The sequence below is a fragment of the Nematolebias whitei genome, chromosome 11 (assembly GCF_014905685.2).
Source record: "Nematolebias whitei isolate Nwh7 chromosome 11, NemWhi1, whole genome shotgun sequence".
Taxonomy (NCBI): Eukaryota; Metazoa; Chordata; class Actinopteri; order Cyprinodontiformes; family Rivulidae; genus Nematolebias; species Nematolebias whitei.
Window position 1 is genome coordinate 13205045 of NC_056508.1, and position 26655 is coordinate 13231699.

A 26655-nucleotide genomic window follows, 5' to 3' on the forward strand; every position below is an offset into this window, starting at 1 on the left:
GTGTGTGAATGTGTGTGTGTATATGTATGTATGTATAAATACTAAAATAATCTACTTGTACTACTATCTCTACTTTGCGGTTTTTCACTTATCTCGGGTCTTCAGGTTACGGATCCCCCGTGATAAACGAGGGATATACTGTATATATATTTTTTTCTGTATATGCCACTCTCAATGCAATTATTCATGTATTTTTTACACACATTCTATTTTTACAATGTCCGACATCAAAATAGAAATTGTGTAACAGGAAAAACTTCAACACGTCTTTCTTTTTCTTCTGTTTTTTTTTTAGTATTATTCATGTAACCTGTCTTGACACCAACTTTCTGGTAACATCTTTGCTGGCATTCTCAGCATGAATACAAATTAATGTTTGATCGTCTGTATGCAAAACTCAGACGGCGATTTGTTTTACTTTAGAAGCTCACAGCATCAGATTTTAAGCACATAAATCCAAATGGAAACGAGCGTCCTGTTCTGTGGCTGCGACATGCTGTGAAGCCTCCAGTTAAAGCCCCACACCTCATTGCATGTGTCCAATTGTCCATGTAGAGCCTCAGCAGTATCATAAGTGATGTGTGTCTGTTCTCTTCACCTCCAGAGCTGCCCTACGGCTGGGAGAAGATTGAGGACCCTCAGTTTGGCACCTACTATGTTGAGTGAGTAAACTCCTTCCTGTTCCTGGGTATACCCAGGGGACTGCAGCTGTGCATCAGGGTTGATGTAGATGAAATGCTGCTCAGAATTCTCTCATTCAGTCCTTTTTATAAAAAGCTTCTCCTGTGTGGATTATTTGCAGCTGCACCTGCCTGATTTCACCTAATGGGACTGAGTTATCTTCTAGTATATGTGGCTTAAAGTTGTATGAAACTATTAAATGAGATGTTCTGGACCACATGATAATGTTTTGTCCTGCTGTTGTCCAAGCAGTTGCTTCCCACCAGCCTACAGAGAGCAATTAAGTGCTCAACTTTTGGGTCAGAGCTTTGTTTGTTTGTGAAAGAAGGGATAGAGTAAAGGCAGCAGACAATGGAGGTCTGGGGGAGCCAGAGAGGGGAACAACAAGGAGATCTCATCTGATCAACAGAGTAAACAAGAGGACAATGTTCCATTTTAATTCCAATTTTTGTGGACAGAGAGAGAGAGGCATGCAGACATGGGGGAATCATCTCCGATTTATGCCGGAGGGTCATTTAGAGGCCTCCCTTCTGACTCTTTTTTTACTCTGGCTAGTTTTTGTTGCGAATGAACAAGATGCTACAACGTGACACAAAGTCCAATTATTTGCACAAAACACAAGTTTGGCACTCAGGGAGTGAGACAGTGAGACAGTGAGAGAGAAGATGAATGAATGAAAGTGGGGAAGTGTTTATCTCCTCAGACCTTATTGGGGGGGTGGGGGGGCATCTCTGTGCATGAGTCATACACAGCAAGAGTGCTTTGTGCTGAATGCACACACAGTGTGTACCATCAGCATCTCATGATTCTCTGTGCAGCGTTAGTGCTTTATCATGCCAAGGTGCCGTCATGACCAGGATTTACGCCTGTTCAAACTCATTATGCAGATGAGCTTCACCCCGTCGCCCACTTTCTCACCATGACGAGACATTCCTCTGAGCAACAGGAGAAGTGTCACCAAACAAAGGTATGACCATGGTTGATGTTAATGAGACAACGTAAAGCTGCTGATCTGAGATCTGCTGGCCTGGAATATGAGCTGCCTCTGGATACAACAAGCTCATGAACATCACTCTACCATGGATTGAAGCTTAGATTTTGGGATTATGACAGTTTGTCTGAACAGTGTGGATCCATCACATTCAGTTCTCTATTTAGCGTCTTTCTATAGTGACACTTCAGGTCATTTCAGGTTACTGTCCAGAAAAAAAGTATGGTAAACATAAAAGGGCCATAAGTAAAGCACAGTCTTGTTGCTTTAATTATGAACGTGTTAAAAATGTGTGTAACATATTTTCTCTCACAGTAGTCAGAGTTTGTCTCGGGTGTTTCAAGCCTTTCTCAAAGCTGTCTAAATTCTTGGTGTGGCTGTGGCTGAGTGGTTAGAGCAGTCGTCCTCCAATCCAAGAGTTGGGGGTTCGAATCCACCAGCAGTCACATGTCGAAGTGTCCCTGGGCAAGACAATGAACCCCTCATTGCCTCTGATGTGTGTCCCATGGGTGTATGAATGTGACAAATCTCTGATTAGTCTCTTTAGAATGATTTGTTCAATTAGCTTTGTAAAGATCTAGTAGAGTGCTGCATGAATGGGTAAATGAGGACACAGGTTGTGTTGCAAAGAGCTTTGAGTATCTTGATCGGTTAGAAAGATGCTAGATAAGTATAGTCCATTTAAATGTAGTTTCTGTTATTTCTGGAAGGCTAAAGCTCTATTTTAACACCTGCACAGGAGCTCTCCTACTGTATGACAAAAACATCCGAGGCTACAATCCTGAATACAGTAGTCCCTCATTTATCGTGGGGGTTTCCATCCCCCCCAATGCGCGCGTACACGCAAAAAGTGAAAAACCACGAAGCAGGAATAATAGTACAAGTAGTAAGTAATAATTAATTTTAGTTGTGTTTGTAAATATATATATATATATATATATATATATATATATATATATATATACAAACCAGATTCCAAAAAAAGTTGGGACACTAAACAGATTGTGAATAAAAACTGAATGCAATGATGTGGAGATGGCAAATGTCAATATTTTAGTCGTAATATAACATGGATGACAGATCAAAAGTTTAATCTGAGTAAATGTAACATTTTAAAGGAAAAATATGTTGATTCAAAATTTCACAGTGTCAACAAATCCCCACAAAGTTGAGACAAGTAGCAACAAGTGGCTGGAAAAAGGAAATTGAGCAAATAACGAGCAGCTGGAAGACCAATTAACACTAATTAGGTCAATTGACAACATGATTGGGTATAAAAAGAGCTTCTCAGAGTGTCAGTGTCTCTCAGAAGCCAAGATGGTAAGAGGATCACCAATTCCACTATTGTTGCTCAGAAAGATAGTGCAGCAATACCAGAATGGTGTTACCCAGCGTAAAATAGCAAAGACTTTTAAGTTATCATCATCAACCGTGCATAACATCATGAAAAGATTCAGAGAATGTGGAACAATCGCTGTGCGTAAGGGTCAAGGCCGTAAAACTCTACTGGATGCTCGTGATCTCCGGGCCCTTAAATGTCACTGCACCTCAAACAGGAATGCCACTGTCAAGGAAATAACAGAATGGGCTCAGGAATACTTCCAGAAAGCATTGTCAGTGAACACAATCCACCGTGCCATCCGCCGTTGCCAGCTGAAACTCTACAGTGCAAAGAGGAAGCCATTTCTAAGCAAGCTCCACAAGCTCAGACGTTTGCACTGGGCCAGGGGTCATTTAAAATGGTGTGGCAAAATGGAAGACTGTTCTGTGGTCAGATGAGTCACGATTTGAAGTTCTTTATGGAACACTGGGACACCATGTCATCCGGACTAGAGAGGACAAGGATAGCCCAAGTTGTTATCAGCGCTCTGTTCAGAAGTCTGCATCACTGATGGCATGGGGTTGCATGAGCGCTTGTGGCATGGGCAGCTTGCATGTCTGGAAAGGCACCATTAATGCAGAGAACTATGTTCATGTTCTAGAACAACATATGCTCCCATCTAGACGTCATCTCTTTCAGGGAAGACCCTGCATTTTTCAACACGATAATGCCAGACCACATTCTGCAGCAATCACAACATCATGGCTACGTAGGAGAAGGATCCGGGTACTGAAATGGCCAGCCTGCAGTCCAGATCTTTCACCTATAGAGAACATTTGGCGCATCATAAAGAGGAAGGTGCGACAAAGAAGGCCCAAGACGATTGAGCAGTTAGAGGCCTGTATTAGACATGGATGGGAGCTCAGCCATCAATCGGCCAATTGTGTGTCATTTCCAATCTTACTTTGAAAAACTGCGAAAGAGCAAATCTGTGAAAGTCGAACCACTAAATAGCAAGGGACTACTGTATTGAAATCTAAAAGCTACACCAATTATAAAAAGAAATTAGTAAAAAGTGGGTCAGATCTTTTTATCTTGGTTTCTTAAGAATACTTAAGCACATTAAATAATTATCATGGGGGTAGTTGCCTAGGTGGGTACAGAGCAGGTAAACTTGAATATGATAATGGTGGAGGTTGGCATTGAACTAGAGTGCACATCCTTGATCACTTTGCTACAAGCCATGCAAACAAATGTTGATTTTTGCATGCACATAAATTTTGCAATTTTTTAAAATTGGCCGTTTGAAACACGTCTGCATGGCTTGCCTTTTGCAAACACAAAAATTAGCGAGGCTGCTTTGCTTTCAGTGCAGCATGTTTGTTGCACAATCACTGCAGTGTAATCTATGTTATTATGATGTATATGTGCTGCTTCAAAACTGCTTCAGTAATGCTGCGGACGGTTTTGACATGAAAGCATGTGTTTAGTAAATCTAGTTGTGCATTTTTAGCTACAAATTACTTTAAATAACATTATTTGATATTCACATAAATCATGGCATTTTGCCACTCTTCCTTCCTTAGTAGAATTTAAAGCCCAGTCTCCCACAATAAAGCAGATTGCATTGCCCATCAAACCAGGCACCTACGATGCTGTGTATCCTAAAAAATAAAAGATGTAAGAGTGTTTTTTTTCTTGCCACCATGTAATTCAATATGCTTTAGAAACACAAGACAGGTACGCAAAGTGACATGGTGGCATTATGGCAGCATGGCACACCTGTACACGTTGTTCACTGTGTCTGATGCCAGATATAAAATGATGATCTGTGTGAGTTTGTGATCCAGCAGGTGCTCATGCACCTGCCTCAACTAGTCCAATCTCTAGTCTCATTTGTGAAACTCGCCCTCAGGCACATCTTGATTCAATCTGGTCATCTGACACTGATGTGTTTCAACTTTCTTTAACTTGTTCATGTCTTTGAAGGTTTGCACTTTTAGATTTTTTTGCTAAATTAAAGATAGCTGCTTTGTATTTTATTTCTTCTAGATTTTTTTGTGTTTTTGACTCTTTTTCCCCCCCCCCCTTTGTAATTCTGCAGACTTTTTCACAAAAAATGCCTATAACCTAACTAGGCATATGCTTACATAAAAGGTGCATTTGTTAGAGAGCTTTTTGAAAATATTTTTTCATTCTTTTTTTTACGTTTCCGTATTTATGCAATAATTTTGGCCCATTTAACTTGGAAAAATAAATTCCTTGAGTTAATTTTTAGTTGTTTAATTATATACCATTTAAGTTAATCTGTTTTAGAGTTTGAAAATGCACATGCACAAGACTTTTGGCACAGGGGTAATTAGGTTTGCTTCTGCAAAACAGTTAACATTTGATGGGCTGCCTACCCATCAAATAGTACTTTATAGAGTGCAATCTTTGTAGTCAAATCACAGCTTTGCATGACAAGGAGCAGCAACAACAATGTTGAACTCCTCTGTGGAGTGAAACCACAGACTGAAAGAGGCTGGTAGCTCAGCAGTTGTATAATAAACTGACTTAACAGCTTAATAAAATTAAGGGTGAACGCTCAGGTATTTAAAGTCTCCCCTAAAGATTACAAATAAAAAAAATATTCACTATCAGCTTTTGTTTTCTATTTATTTTCTCATTGGCTAATGATGTCTTCCTTGTGCCTTGTGCAGCCACATCAACCAGAAGACCCAGTTTGAGAATCCAGTAATGGAAGCTAAGAAGAAGATGAGCATAGACACGCCCATCACAGTACGACCACCTGGACCCACAGGTAAAAGCACACCTGAGAAAACTGCAGACTTATTTTCCTCTCTGTGTCTCAATAAAAAATAATCTGCAGTGGAGCAATTCAGTTATTTAATTGTGACTTTTGTTTTCATCCATCCATTTTCTTCCACTTATTCGGGGTCGGGTCATGGGGGTAGCAGCTTAAGTAGGGAGGCCCAGACTTCCCTCTCCCCAGCCACTTGGTCCAGCTCCTCCGGGAGAATCCCGAGGCGGTCCCAGGCCAGCCGAGAAACATAGTCCCTCCAGCATGTCCTGGGTCTTCCTATGGGTAGGAACATAGATCGATTGGTAAATTGAGAGGTTTGCCTTTTGACTCAGCTCTCTTCACCACGACAGACCTGTACAGCGCCCGCTTCACTGCAGATGCTGCACCTATCCGCCTATCGATCTCACGCTCCATTTTTCCCTCATTCGTGAACAAGACCCCAAGATACTTGACCTCCTCCACTTGAGGTAGGACCTCCTCCCTGACCCAGAGAGGGCACTCTACCCTTTTCTGGCTCAAGACCATGGCCTCTGATTTGGTGGAACTGATCTTCATCCCGGCTGTGTCGCACTCGGCTACGAACGGCTATTGATCATGACAAATTATTCTATTATCTATGGTACATTTGATGGTTATGTACCCATTCTTGGTGTTTTGGCATTGAATATGAGCCTGATTGAGCACTCAGCCAGACCTCTGCTCTGCATTTCTATACACAAGATATGTCTTGTTGTGTGTTCAGACCGTTTTATTTCTGTAACTTGGTGTAAATGATTGGTCATTTGAGCTACAACAGCTATTTTGTTGGGTCAGACAATAGAAGCTATGATTTACTTCCCACATGTATCAGTGAACTTGGGTCAGCTACCTTCCTGATGCTGTTCAGGAAAGTTTCCTTGTTCATACATTTAATATGTCTCTACCTCTGCAGACCATAGTTCTCCCAGAGACCAAGGTTATATTCATTTCTTGAAGTGAGAACGCCCTTTTCTGTCCAGCACCCTCTCATTTTTGTCATTCTGTAATACCAGTGATTGGCAAATACAAACTACTACAGCATTGTCATATCTAACTACTGTGAAATCAATACTTGGGCATACATCTGTAAAAACTCAACTTCTATGTAGTGAAGAATGTGTGCAGTGAAGATGGGTATATTTGTTTGTGCATTCACTTTGTAAGATACACCTTACTCTTAAATGGTAAACGGTAAATGGACTGAATAGCACCTTTCTATCTATTCAAGATACACAAAGCTCTTTACAACGCAACCTGTGTCCTCATTTACCCAACCACACAGCACTCTACTAGATCTATACAAAGCTAGTCTGAATCTGTAAAGACTAATCAGTGCTTTAGATCACATTCATACACTGATGGGACACACATCGGAGGCAATGAGGGCTTCAGTGTCTTGCTCAGGGACACTTCGGCATGTGACTGTTGTCATTTTAATGACTTTATTAAATAATCTGTTAAATTCACTATTCTCTTCCTTGCACGGTCACTCAGTTTATAAAGATGGTCTGCTCTTGGTAGATCTACACTTGTTCCATATTCCTTCCAACTCTTGATTTAACAGAACTCCTGAGGACTTTAAAGACCTTGGATCTCCTTTTGTATCCATCCCATGATTATGATTTCCTGATTTCAGCCAATGGTAATGATCATACCTTAGATATATTTGGTACAAATGTCCAGTAGACAATGTAGTTTAGATGAATCAGTCATATCTTACAGTTTGTGACACCAATGAGGCAGATTTATGAGAAGAGAAAGGAATCTGTAAAACGTGACTGTAGGCTAAAAAGGAACATTCAAAAGTTCCAAAACTCTGTTCTATGTCGTATAAGCTTCGCCCTTTAAGGCCTTCGCTTTAGTGGTTTATCCCGTTATGCAGAGCATAAGCACTGAAAAAATTAGTCCACGCCCACCTGCTGTGTGGGCCCCACCCGGTCCGTATAAATAACGTTAAGAGCGGGAAATCGGCTCCCATTTTTTCTTCAGCGAGCTAAAAATAGCACTGTCAGAAGAACAAAGAGGATAAATTGTGTAAATGACCAACCTTTGTGAAGGATGCTTGGCCCGGCAGTCGACCTCCGGTCGTCCGGTGAGTTCTCCTCCCCGAGGAGAAGATGACAGCAGTCTTATTCCAAGGTAAGCGCCGGGGAACATTTCCCAGTGACAGGTCACTACACGCTGGACAACGCCATCTTGTATTTTTTCCTCTTATCGCCGACCCTCGGGGCGAACCGGATGGTTCCTCCGGGGCAAGGCGTGCTCAGCTGCAGCCCCGCTGCTCATTCCCTCCTGGGGAGCGTAGTGTCGGTGGAGGGGGGCTGAGTGAATGCTCACCCCATCCCACCTCGTTTTTTTCGCATCGGCGATCACACCGCTCCCGGCCGACGGCGCCCCCCAGGGTTTGCCCGGCGTAACCCAGGAGGAGGCTGACATGAAAGGACCCCTTTTTACGTCCTACGCCTTTTCCCGCCAGTTCGGATGATCCGGCGGGAAGGTTGTTTACTGACTCCATTCCGGCTCACCGTCTTGATCCATATGGCCTCGTGTTCCCAACAGGACGTCCTACGGCGAGGCCACAGACGGGTTTTTTCCTGGTAGATTGGGGGAGCCGGTCTCCACAGTCCGCACCCATCTCCAGAGCAGGGTTCACTGAGCGGAAAGTCCCTCCGTGCCCTCTGGAGCCGAGCCTGATGGAGGCTCCATGGGAGTAAGATGTTCGAGGTGGACCAGCGTCCCGTGCCTCCCGTTAGCATAACCGAGACGGTGACATCGCTCTCCAACTGAGCTCATCAGCATGTGTTCCACGGCCGCAGCGAACAACACGTTACGCTGTTGGCGTACACGTTCAGAGGCGAGAAGAGACGGTGGCCCTCTCTCGTAGCAGCTGCTTGCTAACGACGCTGCCGGCCCCTGCAGTACGCTCAGCCTACAGGGCAGCTGACGTCATCACCAACCGGTGCGCCTCTTCGCGGTCTGCCGTCCCACAGCGCAGCCGGAGAACGAGGTCCAGAGGTTCTTTCCTGGCTCGCCACTCCACCTTCCTCTCAGGAGAGACGCAGGAGTTTTGCTGGTGATCCTCCTTTCATCAGCGAGAGATCATTTCAAGCTGCTCCACGGCTGCTCTACGCCCCCCCAGCTCTGCTACGCCAGCCCCTCCCGTCAGACGTCCCCGGCATCCGGAAGTTCATTTTTTTTCCCGGACTTCGCCAACAGGGGGCCCTCCAGGCTAACAAACAGAGCTCAACGAAGGTAAACAGGTGTCGTTTTTGGCTGGAGGTGTGTTGATGACACTGCGAATAACATCATTTTATGATGAAGTGTCCTTTAGCCAGACTGTCAGCATGGTTATCTGACAAGCGGCCCCATCACCCACACTCATCACGAATGAGCCTTTTAAGGTTGTTTTTCATTCACTGTCAGCGATGCCGATGCGCGCCCCCGCGGCAGGAAGGCGCGCACGCAGCTCTCAACAACCGCCGTTCACGTCAACGTTCACGTGAGATCACGGTACGAGCTCAGCAACGTATTTCGCTTATCGGCAGAAACGACACAAGTTTTGTCATTGCAGTGATGTCAAACGCGCGCTCCCGCGGCGTTAGCAGTTTCACAGCGGCTCTGCCCCCTTTTATCCTCGAAGAAGGTTTTCTGAAGTAATACTGCAGCTCATGGAATCATTCTGAAGTTCACATGACTTGCAGCCAAGAATGAACGTGTTTTATGCAGACCGAGTCAGTGGTAGTCTCGCTTCACCGATGCCACGCACGGCTTCCTGACCGCTCCAGTGCCAACGCGCGCTCCCGCGGCGTCAGCAGCTCCACAAGCCTCACAGCGGCTTAGCTCATACATCCTCAAAGAAGGGGTTTTTTGTCTGAATTAATATTGCAGCTCGTGGAATCATTCTAAGCTCACGTGATTCGCAGCAAACAATGAACGTGTTCTGCAGACCGAGCCAGTGGTAACCCAGTGCCAACGCGCGCCCCGCAGCAATCCTGGTGTAAGCGTCGCATGAGGACGCACACACACAACCCTTCAGGGCGTGTCAGCTCATATGTGAACCTGCTCCCGAGTGTTACACGGTGCAGCTGCACACAGCATAAACAAAGCTGTTTTTTCCCGCAGCAATACACAACGTCTTGCGCTCTCACTCAGCGCGCTCCAGTTCACATCAGCATGTATGCGAGTTTCACAGCATAATGCGTGCTCGTTTTATAACTTATAAACGGGTGGCAATGAACGCGCGTTTCCCAGAGGGATGGGCGAACCGTTTTCATCCGGGACTCACGCTGCAGTTCAGCTAAAACCCCGATGTGGGGGAACCCTGTGACGTTTTTTCTGTCATTTATGAACAGATCTCGTCCCCTCTAGCAGAAGCTCTGGAAATTCTGTTTTAAATGTAATTTCTAGAGCCTCAGATGGAGAGGAAACACCAGTTCTCTCTTATCACTTCCTGATCCAAACGAACTGGAAAGATGAGATTTATTTGAGATTGTTAATTTTCTGAGCTGTGAGAACAACACTCCATTTTAATTATGCATTATCTGGACACCTGTGGCTGCTGAGCAGCTTGTTCAGACAGGTGGCAGCAGTGCAATTCACGTGAATGGTTGAGTGATATCAGCTGTTTTCTGTCAGCAGACCTACGTCACACACATTTAACAAGCTGTGGGGGCGCTGTGCTCCACACAGCAGCTGTTTTAAATGTTTTTTGGAGTGTCGCACGGGATCCTTGAATGTGACTCAACACTGACCTTGAGCTGCAGAATCATCAGGGGTTTTGATTCTCAGACAACAAGCGTCTGTCGCATACATACTAACAGGAAATGTATGCATTTTTTCAACCCATGTGCCACATTGTGAGACAGATACTGTGTGGGCACATCCAATCCGCTCTCCATTTGGAGTGGGTACATCGCATGTATCCCACCCAGAGCTAAGGCTCAGACACGGTAGAATCCTGCCAACGTCTGCTGATGTGTGGCAACACGAGAGAACGCTCAATGTCAATTATATTATCGCAGAACCATAGGACGATCCACCGCTGGGTGGACATGCCTACTCACAGCCTGTGGTCGTAATGCCTTTCACCTTCTCTCTTCCCCCGGTATCACGGGTTTTCCGAACCAAGTTCAGGAGGAAGGACTGGCAGCCCCTCTGTTCCAAGTGCATGAACGCATCATGGTTCCCAGGCCTTACGACTTTTGTTATCAGGGCACTCGTGAACCTGCCGTTGGAGGGAGGACGCTTCCCCCCAGGCGGTGAGAAACGATCAGGAATTAATCAGAATAGGCCAGCACCTATGTTTTTTGGACGTTGTGCGGTTCTTTTGGGAGGATGGATCTCTCAAGATGTAGTGCGTACGACTCAGGAGTCACGTGCTGCACCCACCACAGCGCTGTTCACACCAAGTGGTCTGTTTGATCAACGCTGCTGTATAGAAAGGCGTAGAGGCCACCTCATGTCCATTGGACGACATGCTGTCCTTCTGCAGCAGGCAAGGGACAAAAATCTGGTGTCCAGCACGACTATTGTATGCTGCCACCGTGTTTTCTTCCTGTCTCAAAGTTGTCGTAGACAGAACAACTTCTATCATCCTCTGATGGAGCAATTTGTCTCAGATTGGTATAGCGGCTGTGGGCCTGTTGTGACACGGGAAACGCTCAGTGTCAATTACGCGCTTCTCTGAGCCCATGAGACGAACCACCTCTGGGGGTGGATGCGTTTGTTCACAGTCCATGGCCCAAAACGCTTCTGTATGCGTTTCTCTCCACCCCCTCCTATCTTACGGTTCTTGAACCGAGCTCAGGAGGAGGGATTGATAGTTCTCCTGGTGGCCCCGTGCGCGTGGGTGCACCATAGTTCCAGTCCTGAAACGTCTGCTGTCGGAGTGCCCGTGGGAACTGCCATGGAGGGAGGATGCTCTCCTTCAAGCAGGAGGAGCGATCAGGAGTTACCCAGAAATAGGCCAGCACCTGTGGTCTGGCCGTTGAACAAATCCTCTTACAGAGGACGGGTTGCCCACAGGATGTAATGCGCACAATTCAGGCTTCACGTGTTGCATCTACCACAGCGATGTACACATCAAAGTGGACAGCTTTTCAGTGCTGACGTACAGAGAAGGATGTAGAGGCCTCCTCATGTTCTTTAGGTGGCATGCTGTTCTTTCTGCAGCAGCTGATGGACAGATATCTGCATCCAGCACGTTTAAAACATACGCTGCAGCCATCTCTTCCTGACATGAAGGTTTCTGAGACAGAACAGGTTTTATCATCCTCTGATGAAACGTTTTCTAAAGGTGTACAGAGACGCAGGTCTGTCCCACACCCAATTGTTTCCAGTGGGATTTAATACTGGTCCTGCAGGTCATGATCAAAGCTTCATTTGAGCCTTTGGATCAGGTTCCACTTAAATTCTTGTCTCTTTAAACAGCACTGCTGCTGGTTTTAACACCCGCTAAGAGAGTGAGTGTTTTTATCTGCCTTCTTTGTCGCTCCGTCATATCTCAGAATCCAGGCTGACGGTAGTTAAGCTGATTTAAGACCAATCCAGCTTTTATGCCTAAAATCATCACAAGCTCTTTTAAATCAAGAGCGATATCGTTGGAGGGGTCCCCCCCCCCCCCTCACAGATCAGAAGAAGAAGCATCTCTTCATCTTCTCTGTCCGGTGCGGGCGTTGACGTGTTACATAGCGCGCACAGCTGCAATGCGTTTCAAACTCAACAATTGTTTGTGCATTATAGAGATGCATCTGCAGGTCGCCCGTTATCCATCCAGCGCTTGTCACACTGGCTGTGTGAGGCCTTTTCTGAAGCCTACAGAGCATCAGATTTAGGGCCTCCTGTCACCTTCAAAGCACACTCCACCAGGGGTATCGCATCTTCGTCTGCTCTGCATTATGGTATGTCAATGCAGGACGTTTGAAATGCGGCTGCATGGTCAACACCCTGCTCATTTATTCGCTTTTACCTACGTGATGTGACGGCTCGTTCCATGACACATTCTGTCCTTAGTGCTCTAACAGAATGAATATTGTTGTTCTCATGGAACTCTGTTTAAGCTCACTTCTGTCTGCATGCATTACAGTGTGAGATGTTGTTATCAGTCACAAGTCGTGTCTGTGATTTTGGTTTTATTGTCACTAATCAGTTCATGACTATTGTTACCAATCAGTTCATTTGATCAATAATCAATTCATGGACATTAATCTGTTTATACTGTTCAACCATGAACCAGTTGGTTCATGCCCCCCCCCCCCCCCTTTTCAACTTCTTCTTCCCGTTGAAAGTTTTTCCGGGGCATTCATGCTTTGTCAGAACGCATAGTTACTCAACATGCGTCTGTGCATGGCACATAATTACGCGATGCGTAGTTTATGCACACGGGGAGCTGAGTGACAAGACGTTTTTTGGGCAAGCTTCCGCTTCTTACTGTGTTCGAATGGACCCAGTGAGGCGAGGACCACATCGGCTTCGCCCTTTACCCACTAAAGCGAAGGCCTTAAAGGGCGAAGCTTATACGACATAGAACGTTGGTTACGTACTGTAACCCCAGATTCTATGAGTATAAGCGTAGCCCTTTAAGCGTCGGGCCTCACTGGCTCCTAAATGGCTGAAGAAAAAGCTATTTTGGGAGCCGATTTCCCGCTCTTAACGTTATTTATACGGACCGGGTGGGGCCCACACAGCAGGTGGGCGTGGACTAATTTTTTCAGTGCTTATGCTCTGCATAACGGGATAAACCACTAAAGCGAAGGCCTTAAAGGGCTACGCTTATACTCATAGAATCTGGGGTTACAGTACGTAACCAACGTTTTTGCCCTCTGTGAGTGTAGGGTTTCTGGGTTTTTGTCCCGTCTCTGTCTGTTCATGTTTCCTGATTCAGCTCTCTGTGTTTTCCCTCCTTGTGTTCAGCCCCTGTCTCACCTGTATCTCATGTTAATCACCTCAGGTGTCTGTCATTGTCCTAATCAGTGTGTGAATATATTCAGCTCTCTTCTGTCTTGTCTTTGTCTCCGGATTGTCCTTCTATGGTGTTGTGTTCAGCCTTCTGTTCCGTCCGTCCGATTAATCTGTGAGTAGCTGCCCTGTCAGCGTTTTGATTTTGTTTTGTTAAAACAAATACTTTTGATCTTTTCATCAAGCCTCCTGTCATCCTCCTGCACGTGGGTTCAAATGCACCTGACGGCTGAACATGACAGAGAGCACTTATTGAACCACTGGAGCTGCTGTGTTGTGACACATCTGTCCATCCATCATAGTTTAACCCTCGGCAAAGTAGTTTAAATCTTTACAAGTTTCTTTTTTGTCCTCCTCGCCCAACTATAATTATAATCAGTGGTTTTCACTTCACCTGTCAGTGTTCAAAATGTCCCAGCTGATTGGTGCAGTGATCAGGATTAGCGTCAACAGCCTGACTGGTTTTACTTAAAGCCTGTAATTCTTAGCCTGGGCTTCCTAATGAACTGCAGCATGATAAAGATGGATGCAGCAAAATAGTTCCAGCTTTATGTTCAGTGAAGAAATAAAAGAGAGAAAAGCGTTAACGACGCAGTATATGTGTTATCTAAACACTGGGCGCTCTTCTATCATGTGCTTTGTGCTAAAATGTCTGTCTGGAAGATGTTCTAACAGTTGACGTCTGCTGATAAACTGCTTGTCGCCTCCGAAGCTATGATATTCAATTTGAATAATGAGACGGAGCCTCGCTGGTCGGCAAAATTCATTTTGATGAGTGGATATGAAAACAGGAAAGGCTCTGAGGTCTCTTTGAAAAATATTTTTGCCCCTGTTGTTCACAGCATCCATAAACATCTTGTTAAAGGCGAGGACTGTGCAAAAGAGGAGAAATGGAAGGATGGAGGGGTAGATAAAGTTGAATGTGATTTATGGTCATAAATTGCCTTTCCACTGAGTCATCTGCTCATCATTTACCACGTGTGGTGATCGCAGCTGATATTATCACTTGGTAAATGCAAAGGCCTGATAAATGGAAGTTGTAACAACGAGTCAAAATTATTATGATCCTCAAAGTGTGCATGCACAAAGCATCAGCACATTAGTATTCAAACTAGCTGCTGTATTTCAGACACCCATAGACAGATGTGTCTGCCTCAGTCTGTTGCTCCTCCCAGAGCTCAGCCTCTCTGCAGCCTGCAGATGATATTACCTGTGTGTACCTCTGCCTCCAGCTCCCACTGCCGCCCTCCCTGCACCTTCCCACCCTCGTTAATGAGAATTAATGACTGGTGGTCATGCGTGCGGACGTGCGCGAGGTGGTTTCCATGCATCGTTTCTGACAAGACCTACGAGACGATGGAGCAAAGCGCACCACGGTGCCCGACTATAATTACAGACGTTCCACATAACCACTGCTCCGCCCCTTTGAGAAGACACGGCCCCTTTGTGAGCCTCCAGTTTAATCAGGAGCATGTAAACATGGCTTTGGTGTGTGGCCTCCCACCTTTCCCACCCTCCACTCTGTCCTCTTTTCTGTCAGTGAGGTCATTAAAGGGATAGTTCAGTCTTTTCTGAAGTGTTGTTCTCTCACACTGTTATCAACAATTAGAACCTCGTCAGCCGTGGCATCACAGAGCAAAGAATACAGAGAAAAGCCTTCGTGAAGGCTAAACTAATGGCTAACTAATCTAGGACTTATTTATTGAGGTACATATTATGAGGTTTTAACTTACTAATTATTTATCACTTCACAAATGACACTTCTGTCCCTTTAACTATGCGAATGCAAAAACCATTACTGACAGATTTTCTGACTTTGTGTGAACATGACAGAGCTGTGTGGAGGCACTCTGTCATACCTGAAGCAGCATGCCATTTTTAACATTCACCACAGCAACTCATGCACGTGAAGCCCAGCAGCAGCAGCCTTGTGTTAATCATACTTGAGCTTTAACTTTTTTGTCTTTAAAGCATGTTTTTCTACCAATCCCTATGCAGTTATGCAAATCAAAAATCCCATGACACACTGGGAGTGAGATGCAGAGAGGGAGAGGGGGGGCTGCTGTTTCCCTAATGAGATTGATGTCCCGCCGTCTATCAGTGTGGGAACTGCCAGAGAAGAATCCCAGCACACGGGACAGAGCCAATAACTCAGGATCCCACAGGAGAAGGACAAGCTCAGATTTAGTTAGAATTCACCTCTTTCTGTCAAAACCAGCTCCATCTTTCTCTGTTCATTCCTGTCCCGTCAGTCTCCCTCTCTTTTCTAACACACAGACACTCTAATATAATTAATTTCCTGTCTTCTGTGGGGAGACCTCATTTGCACATCCTCCTGACACTACAGAGGAAATTTGTTACGAAAAGTTTACCTGGAAAATAAAATCAGGATAAATGCAGTTAGAGGCGCTGGTCGTCTGCTGATGGGCCAGAGATGTTCATGTGAGAGTGACGCTCCATCAGGCCTGTTGTCACGGCTTCAGTGTTGTTCTGAAGGAGACACATGGCAGATTAAAGGGAAGCTTGTCAACTGTGGCTTCTTCTTCATCTGCAGCCTTTAAAAAGATGCTCCTCACTTTGTTACAGCTGTTTTAATCTTTACTGATTATACACAAAGAAAGTATTGTAGTGTTTTGAATGACTTCAGACATTTAGAAGACTGAAAATGAAACAATTAAACAACCGAAGAATGTGTATTGTGCTCTGACTTTATCATACAATATTGCAAAATCCAACACAGAGTAATGGCTCTCAGCTGCTACCACATCAGATATTAGCTGTTTGAGCTTTAGTCATTTTTGTGTTTCCTGAGGTCAGTTGGCTGTGGCAGCCATCTTCACTTGGGTTGGCTCAGTGTGTATGTACAATCTTTTGTGGTAAGCAATAATACATTTTGAGAAGAAAAGCCAATACAAACCAAAACGATATTTTCTAATGCAATAATGCAGAGAACTTTGGTCCTTCTGTATGCATAGGAAACAATATTATGAACAGATTTAGGGAGTCTGAGGAAGTGTTGGTGTATAAAAGTCGAGGATAAAAACTGTTGTTTCTGACATCAAAGTCCATGCTCAATAATCCAGGTAAAAAAATCCAACAACGTTCAGTCAAGTCCTCTGGACTGTTTCTTCTTTCTTGTTGAAAGCAACGTCCTTTGGATGAAGGACGAAACTTTTCTTAAAAAAAAAAAACATCCAGAGGACCTGACGTAACTTTATTGGATGTTGTGACTTTTCATGCCACAAAGATGTTCATAGTCACAGAAGACACTTGGAGATTTATAGACCTGTTATTGTGTTTATATCATCAGGAGACAGCAGTAATTGTTTAACACGTGGCCAACTGTCAGTCCAACATGTCATTTTGTGTACGTAGCATTGACCAACAACAACAATACTGGATGACTTCAGAGTTGCAGCTCAGGGTTTTTGGTTTAATTTATTAAAGCTGAGTTTAAAGAGCTCTACAAACATTCAGAAGAAGGAGTTATTGAAGTCAAGTCTAGTACAACAGATTAGGTTCCAATAATTCTCAGTCGGGTCATCTAGGCAGTTTCTTTTTTATAGAAATGTTTCACCCCCTATCCAGAGGGCTTCATCAGTCTGAGGAGTTCCAGTAAACTGTTTCCCCACCAAGCAGTAGACTCCTTAAGTGGACCGACCACTTTGGCTGTTGCTGCCTGCCTGGGAGGAGAAGACGAGGGACAGGACGCCCCCAGAAACCATCTTAGCTCCAGCAAACTGGTTGGTCCACTTAAGGAGTGTACTGCTTGATGGGGAAACAGTTTACTGGAACTCCTCAGACTGATGAAGCCCTCTGAATAGAGGGTGAAACATTTCTATAAAAAAGAAACTGTCCAGATGACTTGACTGAGAATTATTGGATTTGGTACCTGGATGATTGAGCATGAACTTTGTTAACAAATCAGGTTACTTCCAGCTGAATATGCTCAAGAAGGTAGACAACTGTGAGAGTTATGTAGCTTCAGTTTTAGCAATGCAAAGACAGTTTTAATAGTGCAGGTGTTGAATAAGTGTACAATTTGCTTGACTAAAAATGGACATCATTCAAGACTCCTGACTGAGCTAAGAGAGCTCCTGTGTCCTCTGAGCCAGGAGTTCAAAGTGACTATGAGGACTACTAACATCCACAGTGCAGACTGTGTAAAAGCAACAAATGTCTACCTCAAAGCACTGTAAACACTGGTCCCTGTGGTTCCAAAGCATCGATGGACTCAGGGGAACCTTGGAAAGCAGCTGTCACTCATCACAGCCCCCTGCTGTATCGAGACATGCTCAGACTGTATTACACAAGAAGGAAGCTGCTTATCAACTTTGTACAAAAATGTTTTCTAGATCAGAATCCCAAAGAACAATGCAACTTCTTTTAAGATAAAATATTGACACTGAGTTCTTTAAGTCCAAGGTTTATAGAAAACATCCCATCTGTTAAGAAGAAGTTGTTTAAATCCAGCATACAGGGACTCTTCATTGCTCATTGTGTGAGCATGTCCTATTTTAGCCTGTCTGTATAGCCGTTCATAAAGAGGACAATGGGGTGGCCCCAAGCTGTACACCTGCATAAATCTTTACTAAAAAATACAAAAACTTTTAACTTGTGAAAGTGCAAAATCATCGTTATCATTAATGGCCAAATAATAAAACAAATGTCATACTGTATGACAGAAAATGGGTGGGACAGTTGGGAGAGCTGTTGTCTCTCAGCAAGAAGGTCATCGGATCGAATCCCAGTCAGGGACCTTCTGTTTGTTTGCATGTTTTCACTGTGCATGTGTGGGTTTTCTCCAGGTACTCTAGTTTCCTCCCACAAACCAAAAACATGCATGTTAGACTGATTGGTAACTATAAAATGTCCCTAGGTGTGAGAGAGAGAGTGAACAGTTGTTTGTCTTGTTTGTCTCTATGTCCCTGTGATGGACTGGAGACCTGTCTAGGGTGTCTCCCATCTCTCACGCAGTGACTGCTGGATACGGGCACCAGTGACCCCCCACGACCCGAAAAGGAAGAAGCACTTAAAGATGATGGATGGATGGAAAATTTTCTAGCTATAACATTTGCCGTAGATGCTCTACAGTAGACCTACAGTAGCTGCAGTTTTGCATTCTTCATTTTATACCTCTCTTCCTTTTCCTCTGCAGAAGACGAGCCTGCTCGGGGAGCACGAGGTTTCACACGAGATCCCTCTCAGCTGCAGGGATCCATCCTGCAGACTGCACTTCGAAAAAGCCCGCAGGGATTTGGGTTCACCATCATCGGAGGAGACCGCCCAGACGAGTTCCTTCAGGTCAAAAACGTCCTTCCTGATGGTCCTGCTGCACACGACAAAAGGATTGCCCCAGGTAGCTTTCCTCTCAGACACATATTATAAATGTGTCCTCCAGCCAGCTTACAAGAAGGAAATACCAGAAAGAAAAGTCCAGGAGAGAGATTAGGTCTTGATTTTTGATCAGACAAAACTTAATCTCGTTGATTCAGTCTGAGGAGCTGTATTCAGCTCAGTCTGAATACAGCTCCTCGGACTGAAGAAATCTTTCTACATATTTTTTTTTTTTGCTTTGTTTTGTTTTTTGAATATCCAGAGGACCAGACTTAACTTTTTTAGATAACATCAGTAGTGGTTGATAGAGAAAATGGCAACACACTGTGATGCTAAAGTGTAAAAGTTTAATATTAACTAATGTAGTATTTTTGTACCTCGTCGCAGAACTAAGAGGAGGAATACCCTGCGTCCATCTGACCATGCATGTTGAGAGAATAGTCATTTGAAAAGAGCAATGTGCCGACTTCCATTTTGGTGTGTGGCGACATCTAGGCGTAAGAAAAGTTCCTTTTAAAAATTGGGTTTTGGTGTTTTGCTGCATTTAAGAAGAAAATTGGGTTGCCACTTAAAAATCAAGTACAGAAAAACACTCAATCGGAAAATACAAACATTAACTATTCAATTTCCGCAGTGATGGGACATCAGTCACATCTGACAGGATACTAAATATTGATATCTATTGAACAGATCATAAATACAAAAATGACCAAACTAGTTTTTAGGGCAGGATGGAGTATGCTCCGTGCAGCTTTTTGAATATATTTTCTAAGAAGTCCATTTTTGTCTGTATGTACAGATTCAGTGAGCACATGTTCAGGGATTGTAGGACTTTGAACAACTGGTGCAAACAGCCTCAGGAATCACATAACACTAATATTGATTGCCACGCGAGGTCTGCTGCTGAGAATTAACGTGATGATAAAACGAAGAGGGTAATTATTTTCATTGTCTCATTTCCCTCGAGAGGAAGGGTAATTGACTGTACCAGAAGATAAATGTAATTAATTTTTTTTTTTTGGGGGGGGGGGGGGGTTGTTAACAGCAAGCTGTGGAGTGGAACGACTTTTTCTGACTTTTCCCACTTTGGACCTGTCATATATCTTCATGCCACAGAGCAGACTATCTTAGCTCTCTGTGTGCGTTTATTTCACTTACCTTTTTGAACATTACTTGCAAAGACGGGAGGGAAGAATACATGCAATAAGTCTGAGCCTCCACGCTGGTATATGAAGCTCATTATCAGAGTGAAACCTTCAGTGTGTTTGCTGGAGCAGAGTATTGATTGTGTAGGTGGACTGGATCCTTTACTGGGTTCTGAGCCAGCTATCCAGTCAGCAGTTCAGCTGGTTATCCAGACCTGTATCTGAGCCAGGTCAAGGATGCTGAAGTCTATCACTTTCAGGGAGAAAAGGGGTGGGGGTGAGAAGACTCAGTATTCTGCCCATCTTGTTCTGTTTTACACCCTTGTGTTTCGTAATACTAATATAATAAGAACTGGAGAACAGAAACAGATGCTGTTTATGAAATCAAGCTATTTTTTCCTCCCTTTATTCTTCTTTTAGGTGACATCATTGTGGACATCAATGGGACATGTGTGCTGGGGAAGACTCACGCTGATGTGGTCCAGATGTTCCAGTCTATCCCAGTCAACCAGTATGTGGATTTAGTCCTGTGTCGAGGCTACCCTCTGCCTGAGGACTCCAACAGCAGTGAGGAAGCATCAGGAAGCCTCATCACCTTAAAGGAGGCCTCCCTGTCCCCATCCACCTCCACACCCCAGGACCCACACATCACAATTCCAGACGGGGGAGCCCTGTCACGGCAGGCTTCCTCAATGCAACCTATGAGCAACGGAGGGCGCCACCATGCTCATCCCCAGCAGCAACAACATGCACCTCCTGCCCAGAACCAGGAGGGACCAGACACTACTCTGTTGCAGCCGGAGCTGGTGAGTGTACCCTTGATGAAAGGCCCAGGGGGGTTTGGCTTTGCCATCGCAGACTGTCCTCTGGGACAGAAGGTGAAGATGATCCTGGACGCCCAGTGGTGCCGCGGCTTGTTAAAGGGTGATGTCATCAAGGAAATCAACAGGCAGAACGTCCAAACGCTTAGCCACTCCCAGGTGGTGGACATCCTCAAAGACCTGCCGGTGGGCAGCGAGGTCAACGTGCTCGTGCTGAGAGGAGGTGAGTCAGCAGGGAGGAGGGGTCAGAAACCTGCTGGGGGTGGGGGGTTAAATTCAAATGAAAGCTGTTCTGCAGGAAGGTGGGCAATAATGTGTTTGTGTCTTTGAGTACTTCACTAGCAAAATATCTCATGAAGCACTGGACAGACTAATGAAACTTGCAGAAAGTAATCACTGGATGGACGTCTACAGATGATTAACATTTGAAGTCATCTTGATTCAAAATGTCCTCCAAAGCCACCTGACCAGTTGACCTAACCAGTTTTACAGATACAGTATACACCTTAAATTTGCTGTGGTAGTAGCTGAGACTGATGTCCAGCACATATTCACAGCCCGTACAGATTGACTAAAATCTTAGTTTAAAAATTTGCCATTAACAATGTGATGCCAATCTTGTGTTTTAGCAAAATATCTTGTGAACCACTGCACAAGTTTTCATGAAATGGTCCTGAAATAATCTCTGGATGTACTACTAATTAACTTTTGGATCAAACCCAGTTCAAGTAGAGCACACAGCTGATCAACTTGAGAAAATACAAAACCGGCTTGAATTGTGTCAGTTTTAGAGGAATTTTGCTACATTTTGTTGTGGTGGTAACTGGGCCTCTCTGGGAATACACTCCCAAGTGATAATGGTTGTGTAATAAATTTTCTATTAACTGTAGAAGTCAACTCTGTTAGTCTGTTATAAAATTATTTCATAAACCAGTGGAGGGATTGTAATCAAACTTCCAAAAAATAATTATTGAATGTACACATACGACTGATTACTCAGTTCAAAATGGCTGTCACAGCTGAGCAACACTACTCTACACAAAAGTGGCTGCAACTCAGTCCGTTTTACAGAAATTACAGATACCTTACAACTCTGTCATTTCAACATGAAATGATCTCAGTTAAACTCGATTAGCATTTCTTTCAAGGAGTGATAGTCCTTCAGTATTAATCCGTCAGGGTTATGCTCAGACAACAAATGGGTTTATAGCCTAGAGATAGTGTGGTGGTTTTATTCATGCACGTCTGAAATCCCTCTAATCCCCTCACAGATTTTGATCACCAGTTGTGTGTTTGACTTGTTTCTCTTTCAGCCTCAACAAAAACCCAATATTGTGAACAGCTTGCATATCAAGTCCATTTTAAGAGACACTGGGACAGCAACAGTACTGTCTCTGATCTACCAAGCGTAGAGAGGATGAGATCTACTGTATCATGTACATGTTTAATTTATAAATAACAGCACGAGTTGTGCTCTGCATATTTTGCTTGAACACACACACTTGATGTTAAATAAAGCAATTTCACGCTCTGGTCCACTCCAGCTCTGCATCATTTAGCATGCACCTTCCAAAACAGGAAGAATGTAAATCTTGGTCAAATGGTAAGCTGAGCTGGGAGGATGGCACTTACACACATCCATGTGCTGCCTTGAGAGAAGGAGGCAAGGCAGGAGAGGCAGAGCATGGTGGGTAATCAGCGCTCGTCTTTTAACTTCATGCCTTCACAGATTTGAAGGGCTTGTTCTTCTTTTTTTGCTTTTGCTGCAGTGCAGCAGCCTAGATTCAAAAGATCAGTGTTGCACCCACACATCACACACACACGCTGTGCCGGTCTCTGCTCTGCGCTCGGGGGGCTTGTCGTGCATGTGCATTAATCACACGTGTGCACATGCAGCGTGTGTGTGTGTGTCTGTCACTGCTCAAAAAGAGCAGAGGATCACAGCTTCCTGGGACTCAGAGAAGAGGAGCTGCTGGGCGTCACACAGGTCACACATAGACCTGGATCAGATTTGGTTTCATCTTCAACCAGCAGCAAGAGCTCCCTCTGATGTCGGCAGCAGAAACACAGGAGAAGACTTCTTTTTATTTTTTTACCCTTTATTTATACAGGTAGTCTCACTGAGCCACGAGACCTCATTTTCAAGAGAGACTTGTTTAAGGAGCAGATGGTGGGGGTTAAGGGCCTTGCTCGGGGGCCCAGAGTGGGGCCAATGAGGGTGGAGGGAGGTGTGGGCGTTCCACCTTTTCCACCCATATTTTGATGTTGGCGGTACCGGGAGTTGACCCTGCGACTTTCCGATCACCGGCCCATCTTCTAACCTCTGCGCCACCACTCCCTCATAACGTACATCTCCACTTGAATCAAAATGCCTTTCGTTGTGGAAAATGTATATTACACATACATGTATCTAGTATTGTACAAATGCTTATTTTAAAACATGCTTATTAGGAACTAGAGAAATTGCATTTCCTGCAAAAATGCAGTGTGAATGCTTATTGCTGAAGAACTTGATGGAAAAACAACTGAAATTAGCTTAAAAAAAACATGCTGAATTATAGCTGAAATGAAAGAACAAGCTTTAATTAACAGAAGAAAGCAGAATGAATACATTTTTTTGCTCTTTGGGTTTAAATCAGCTGAAATAAACACAAAAATTAGGAAATTAGCTAAAAAAAAAGGGCCGAAATTAACACAAAAGAAGAAAAAAAAAAACAGCTGAAAAGGCAGAAAGACGTTTACGCTACCAGATGGAAGTGGAAAGAGCTGAAATGAGCTCAAAAACCATGTAATTAGCTGAAAAGGCTAAAATTACTGTAAAAACAGCTGAATAGTAACTGAAATAGCAGAAGAAGCTGAAAGGAGCATAACAAGCTGAAATTAGCATAAATAAGTTCATTACTGGTACGTTGAACGTAGCAAAAATTACCATGAAAAACTTGAATTAATCTGAAAACAGCTGAAATTAGTTATATTTTTTTAAAGCTAAAAAGGTAGCTGAAAATTCAATTCAACTCAAAAATCTTTTATTAATCCCAGAGGGAAATTAAATTTTGTCATAGCTCATCATCCTTGTTTCATTCAAGAGTTGTTAGATGCTGATAGCTGTGGGCAGGAAGGATTTGCTGCGGCGAATCTGAAGAATCTGGCCACAGATACCGATCCATCCACCCAGATCCAGCTTACTGTCAGATCCGGCGGGCCTCTCGGTCCTCCTGGGCAGCAGGACTGCCCTAATTTCAGGCAGAATTCCTCCCTGAGTGATGGTCACTCCTCCCAGCAGTCTGCCGAGCGACTCGTCACTACGGACAGACAGGTGAAGGTGTCGGGGGATGATCCTGGTCCTCCCGTTGTCACAAGGGCTGCTGTGGTTGAGTGGTTAGAGCAGTCATCCTCCAATGCAAGAGTTGGGGGTTCGAATCCACCAGTAGTCACATGCTGAAGTGTCCCTGAGCAAGACACTGAACCCATCATAGCCTCTGATGTGTGTCCCATCAGTGTATGAATGTGATCTAAAGCACTGATTAGTCTCTTTATAATGATTTGTTCAGATTTGTAGCGATCTAGTAAAGTGCTGTATAAATGGGTAAATGAGGACACAGATTGTAGTGTGAAGCGCTTTGAGTATCTTGAAATAAGATAGAAAGGCGCTATATAAGTGCAGTCCATTTACCATTTACAAGCAAAGTTTCCCACCATTTTCAGAATCTCGGCTATCAGGTACTCGAGCACTGCCGCCAGGTTGACGGGAATTTGTCCACAGTGCCTCCTTTTCAACTCATGTGGGAGTTGGCGCTGTAGTTGAGATATTTGAGCTTTTGAGATGTTAATTAGCTGCTCCTGGTGGTTAAAAAAAACACCTTGTTGCCATGGTTACACATCATAACAAATGCACCAAAAGTAAAAAGGTTTCAGTAAAAATCCTTCCAGCTGCACAGCATCCGATACCAGAGGAAATAATCATCTGAAAAAAGCAATTTACATACAGAAAAAGATGAATTCAAGTTTTCAAAAGCTATAACTTAGAATGTACAACAAGCTTAAATTAACAGAAGAAAACAAAAATAACATGTTTGCCCAGTTAGGCTGAAAGAAGCAGAAATGAGCACAAAAAAACTAAAATTTGTATAAAACAGCTAAATAGTAGCTGAAGTATCAGAAAAGGTTGAAATTTGCATAAATCAGCTGAAAGGAGTATAACAAGCTGAAACTAGAAAGTTCCTGGAGAAACTTTGACGAGGACTGCCTGGCCAATTTAAAAAATTGATTTGACAGTACTTTGTGTTGGGGTTCGCACTTAGCTACCAATACGCCAAATTTCAGCTCAATATCTCTAAAAATGGCTGACTTATCATATTTTTGCTCTTTTAGCTAAGGCGACCATCTTGGATATTTGATTTTCATTAGGAATGCAGTGTTTCCCCTAGATAACTTGCCATGGCAGGGTGCTCATCTTGTCTGTGATTTTTGTCCTCTGGAGGGGGGGGCGGGGTGTGCGTGGTTCCATAGACGGGGCGCCCCACTTGTATAATGGTAGAGAAAACACTGGAATGTATTACAACTCGCTCTCAGCTACATCCATACTTAATTTCATCTCAATATCTCAAAGAATGACCAAGTTATATTCAGTTTTGTGTTTGCTGAGGTAGCTCTGGCAGCCATCTTGAATCCAAATTACTCCAAACGTTACTCAGTTCTAGACATTTATCTGATGATTACTTTCTGTGAGTTCCAAACAAATCCAACAGTGACTTTCTGTTTTCTTCAGGGACATCTACACTCTAAGTCATGGGACTTTTTTTTTTCTTCATTTACCCTTTATTTATCCATGTAGTGGTCTCATTGAGTCACAGAAACTTATTTTCAAGAAAGATCTGTTTTGGAGAGTAAATAGTGGGGGTTAAGGGCCTTGCTCAGGGGCCCAGAGCGGGGCAAATGAGGGCGGAGGCAGGTGTGGGTGTTTCACCTTTTCCATACACATTTTGATGTTGACGGTACTGGGAGTTGAACCTGCGACTTTCCACTCACAGGCCCACCTTCTCTAACCTCTGCTCCACCACTCTCTGTGACAGTAGCAGTTGGTGTGAGTGTTCTCCCATTCATTTCCTATGGGGAAATATGGCATCTTTGTTAGAAAAACGCGTTGCCATGGTAACTCCGATTGCCAATAAAAGTACCAGTAATGGCTCCCTTCTCGACATTGAGCTGGTCGTTTTGATATAACTTTCGTGGTGGTGCATGTTGCGGTTCCGGCCACATTAAGGGAGACGGAAGAAAAAGAAAGAAAGAAAGCAAGAAAGAAAGAAATGCTTATTAGGTGTAGAATAATAGATACTTTCCATGCAATGCATAGGAGAGCAGTGCATTGCCTTTGCTGATAATCACCTTTGCCTTTGCAAGGCAATGCACTGCAATGGCAGTCCCCAATTAACAGAACAAAGTTAGAAGACGCACAAAAATGTTGTAGTTAGCAGAAAGAATTTAAAAGGAGCAAAAAACAGCTGAAATTAGCTGAAATTGCTGGAAAAAAGTTTAAATTTGCACAAGCAAGCTGAAAGAAGCGGAACCAGAACAAAATG

The 26655-nt window shown here is 43.9% G+C and overlaps 1 protein-coding gene across 1 annotated transcript in view; it reads left to right on the forward strand.

Moving 5' to 3' along the window:
• The window catches only part of magi3a (membrane associated guanylate kinase, WW and PDZ domain containing 3a), a gene marked incomplete in the record, with an annotated part of 248896 nt that overhangs the window by 191578 nt on the left and 30663 nt on the right, over positions 1-26655 (forward strand). Inside the window, 4 exon segments of the mRNA XM_037684665.1 lie at positions 605-662; positions 5696-5796; positions 18932-19132; positions 20676-21299. Coding sequence (XP_037540593.1) covers positions 605-662; positions 5696-5796; positions 18932-19132; positions 20676-21299 — 984 coding nt within the window.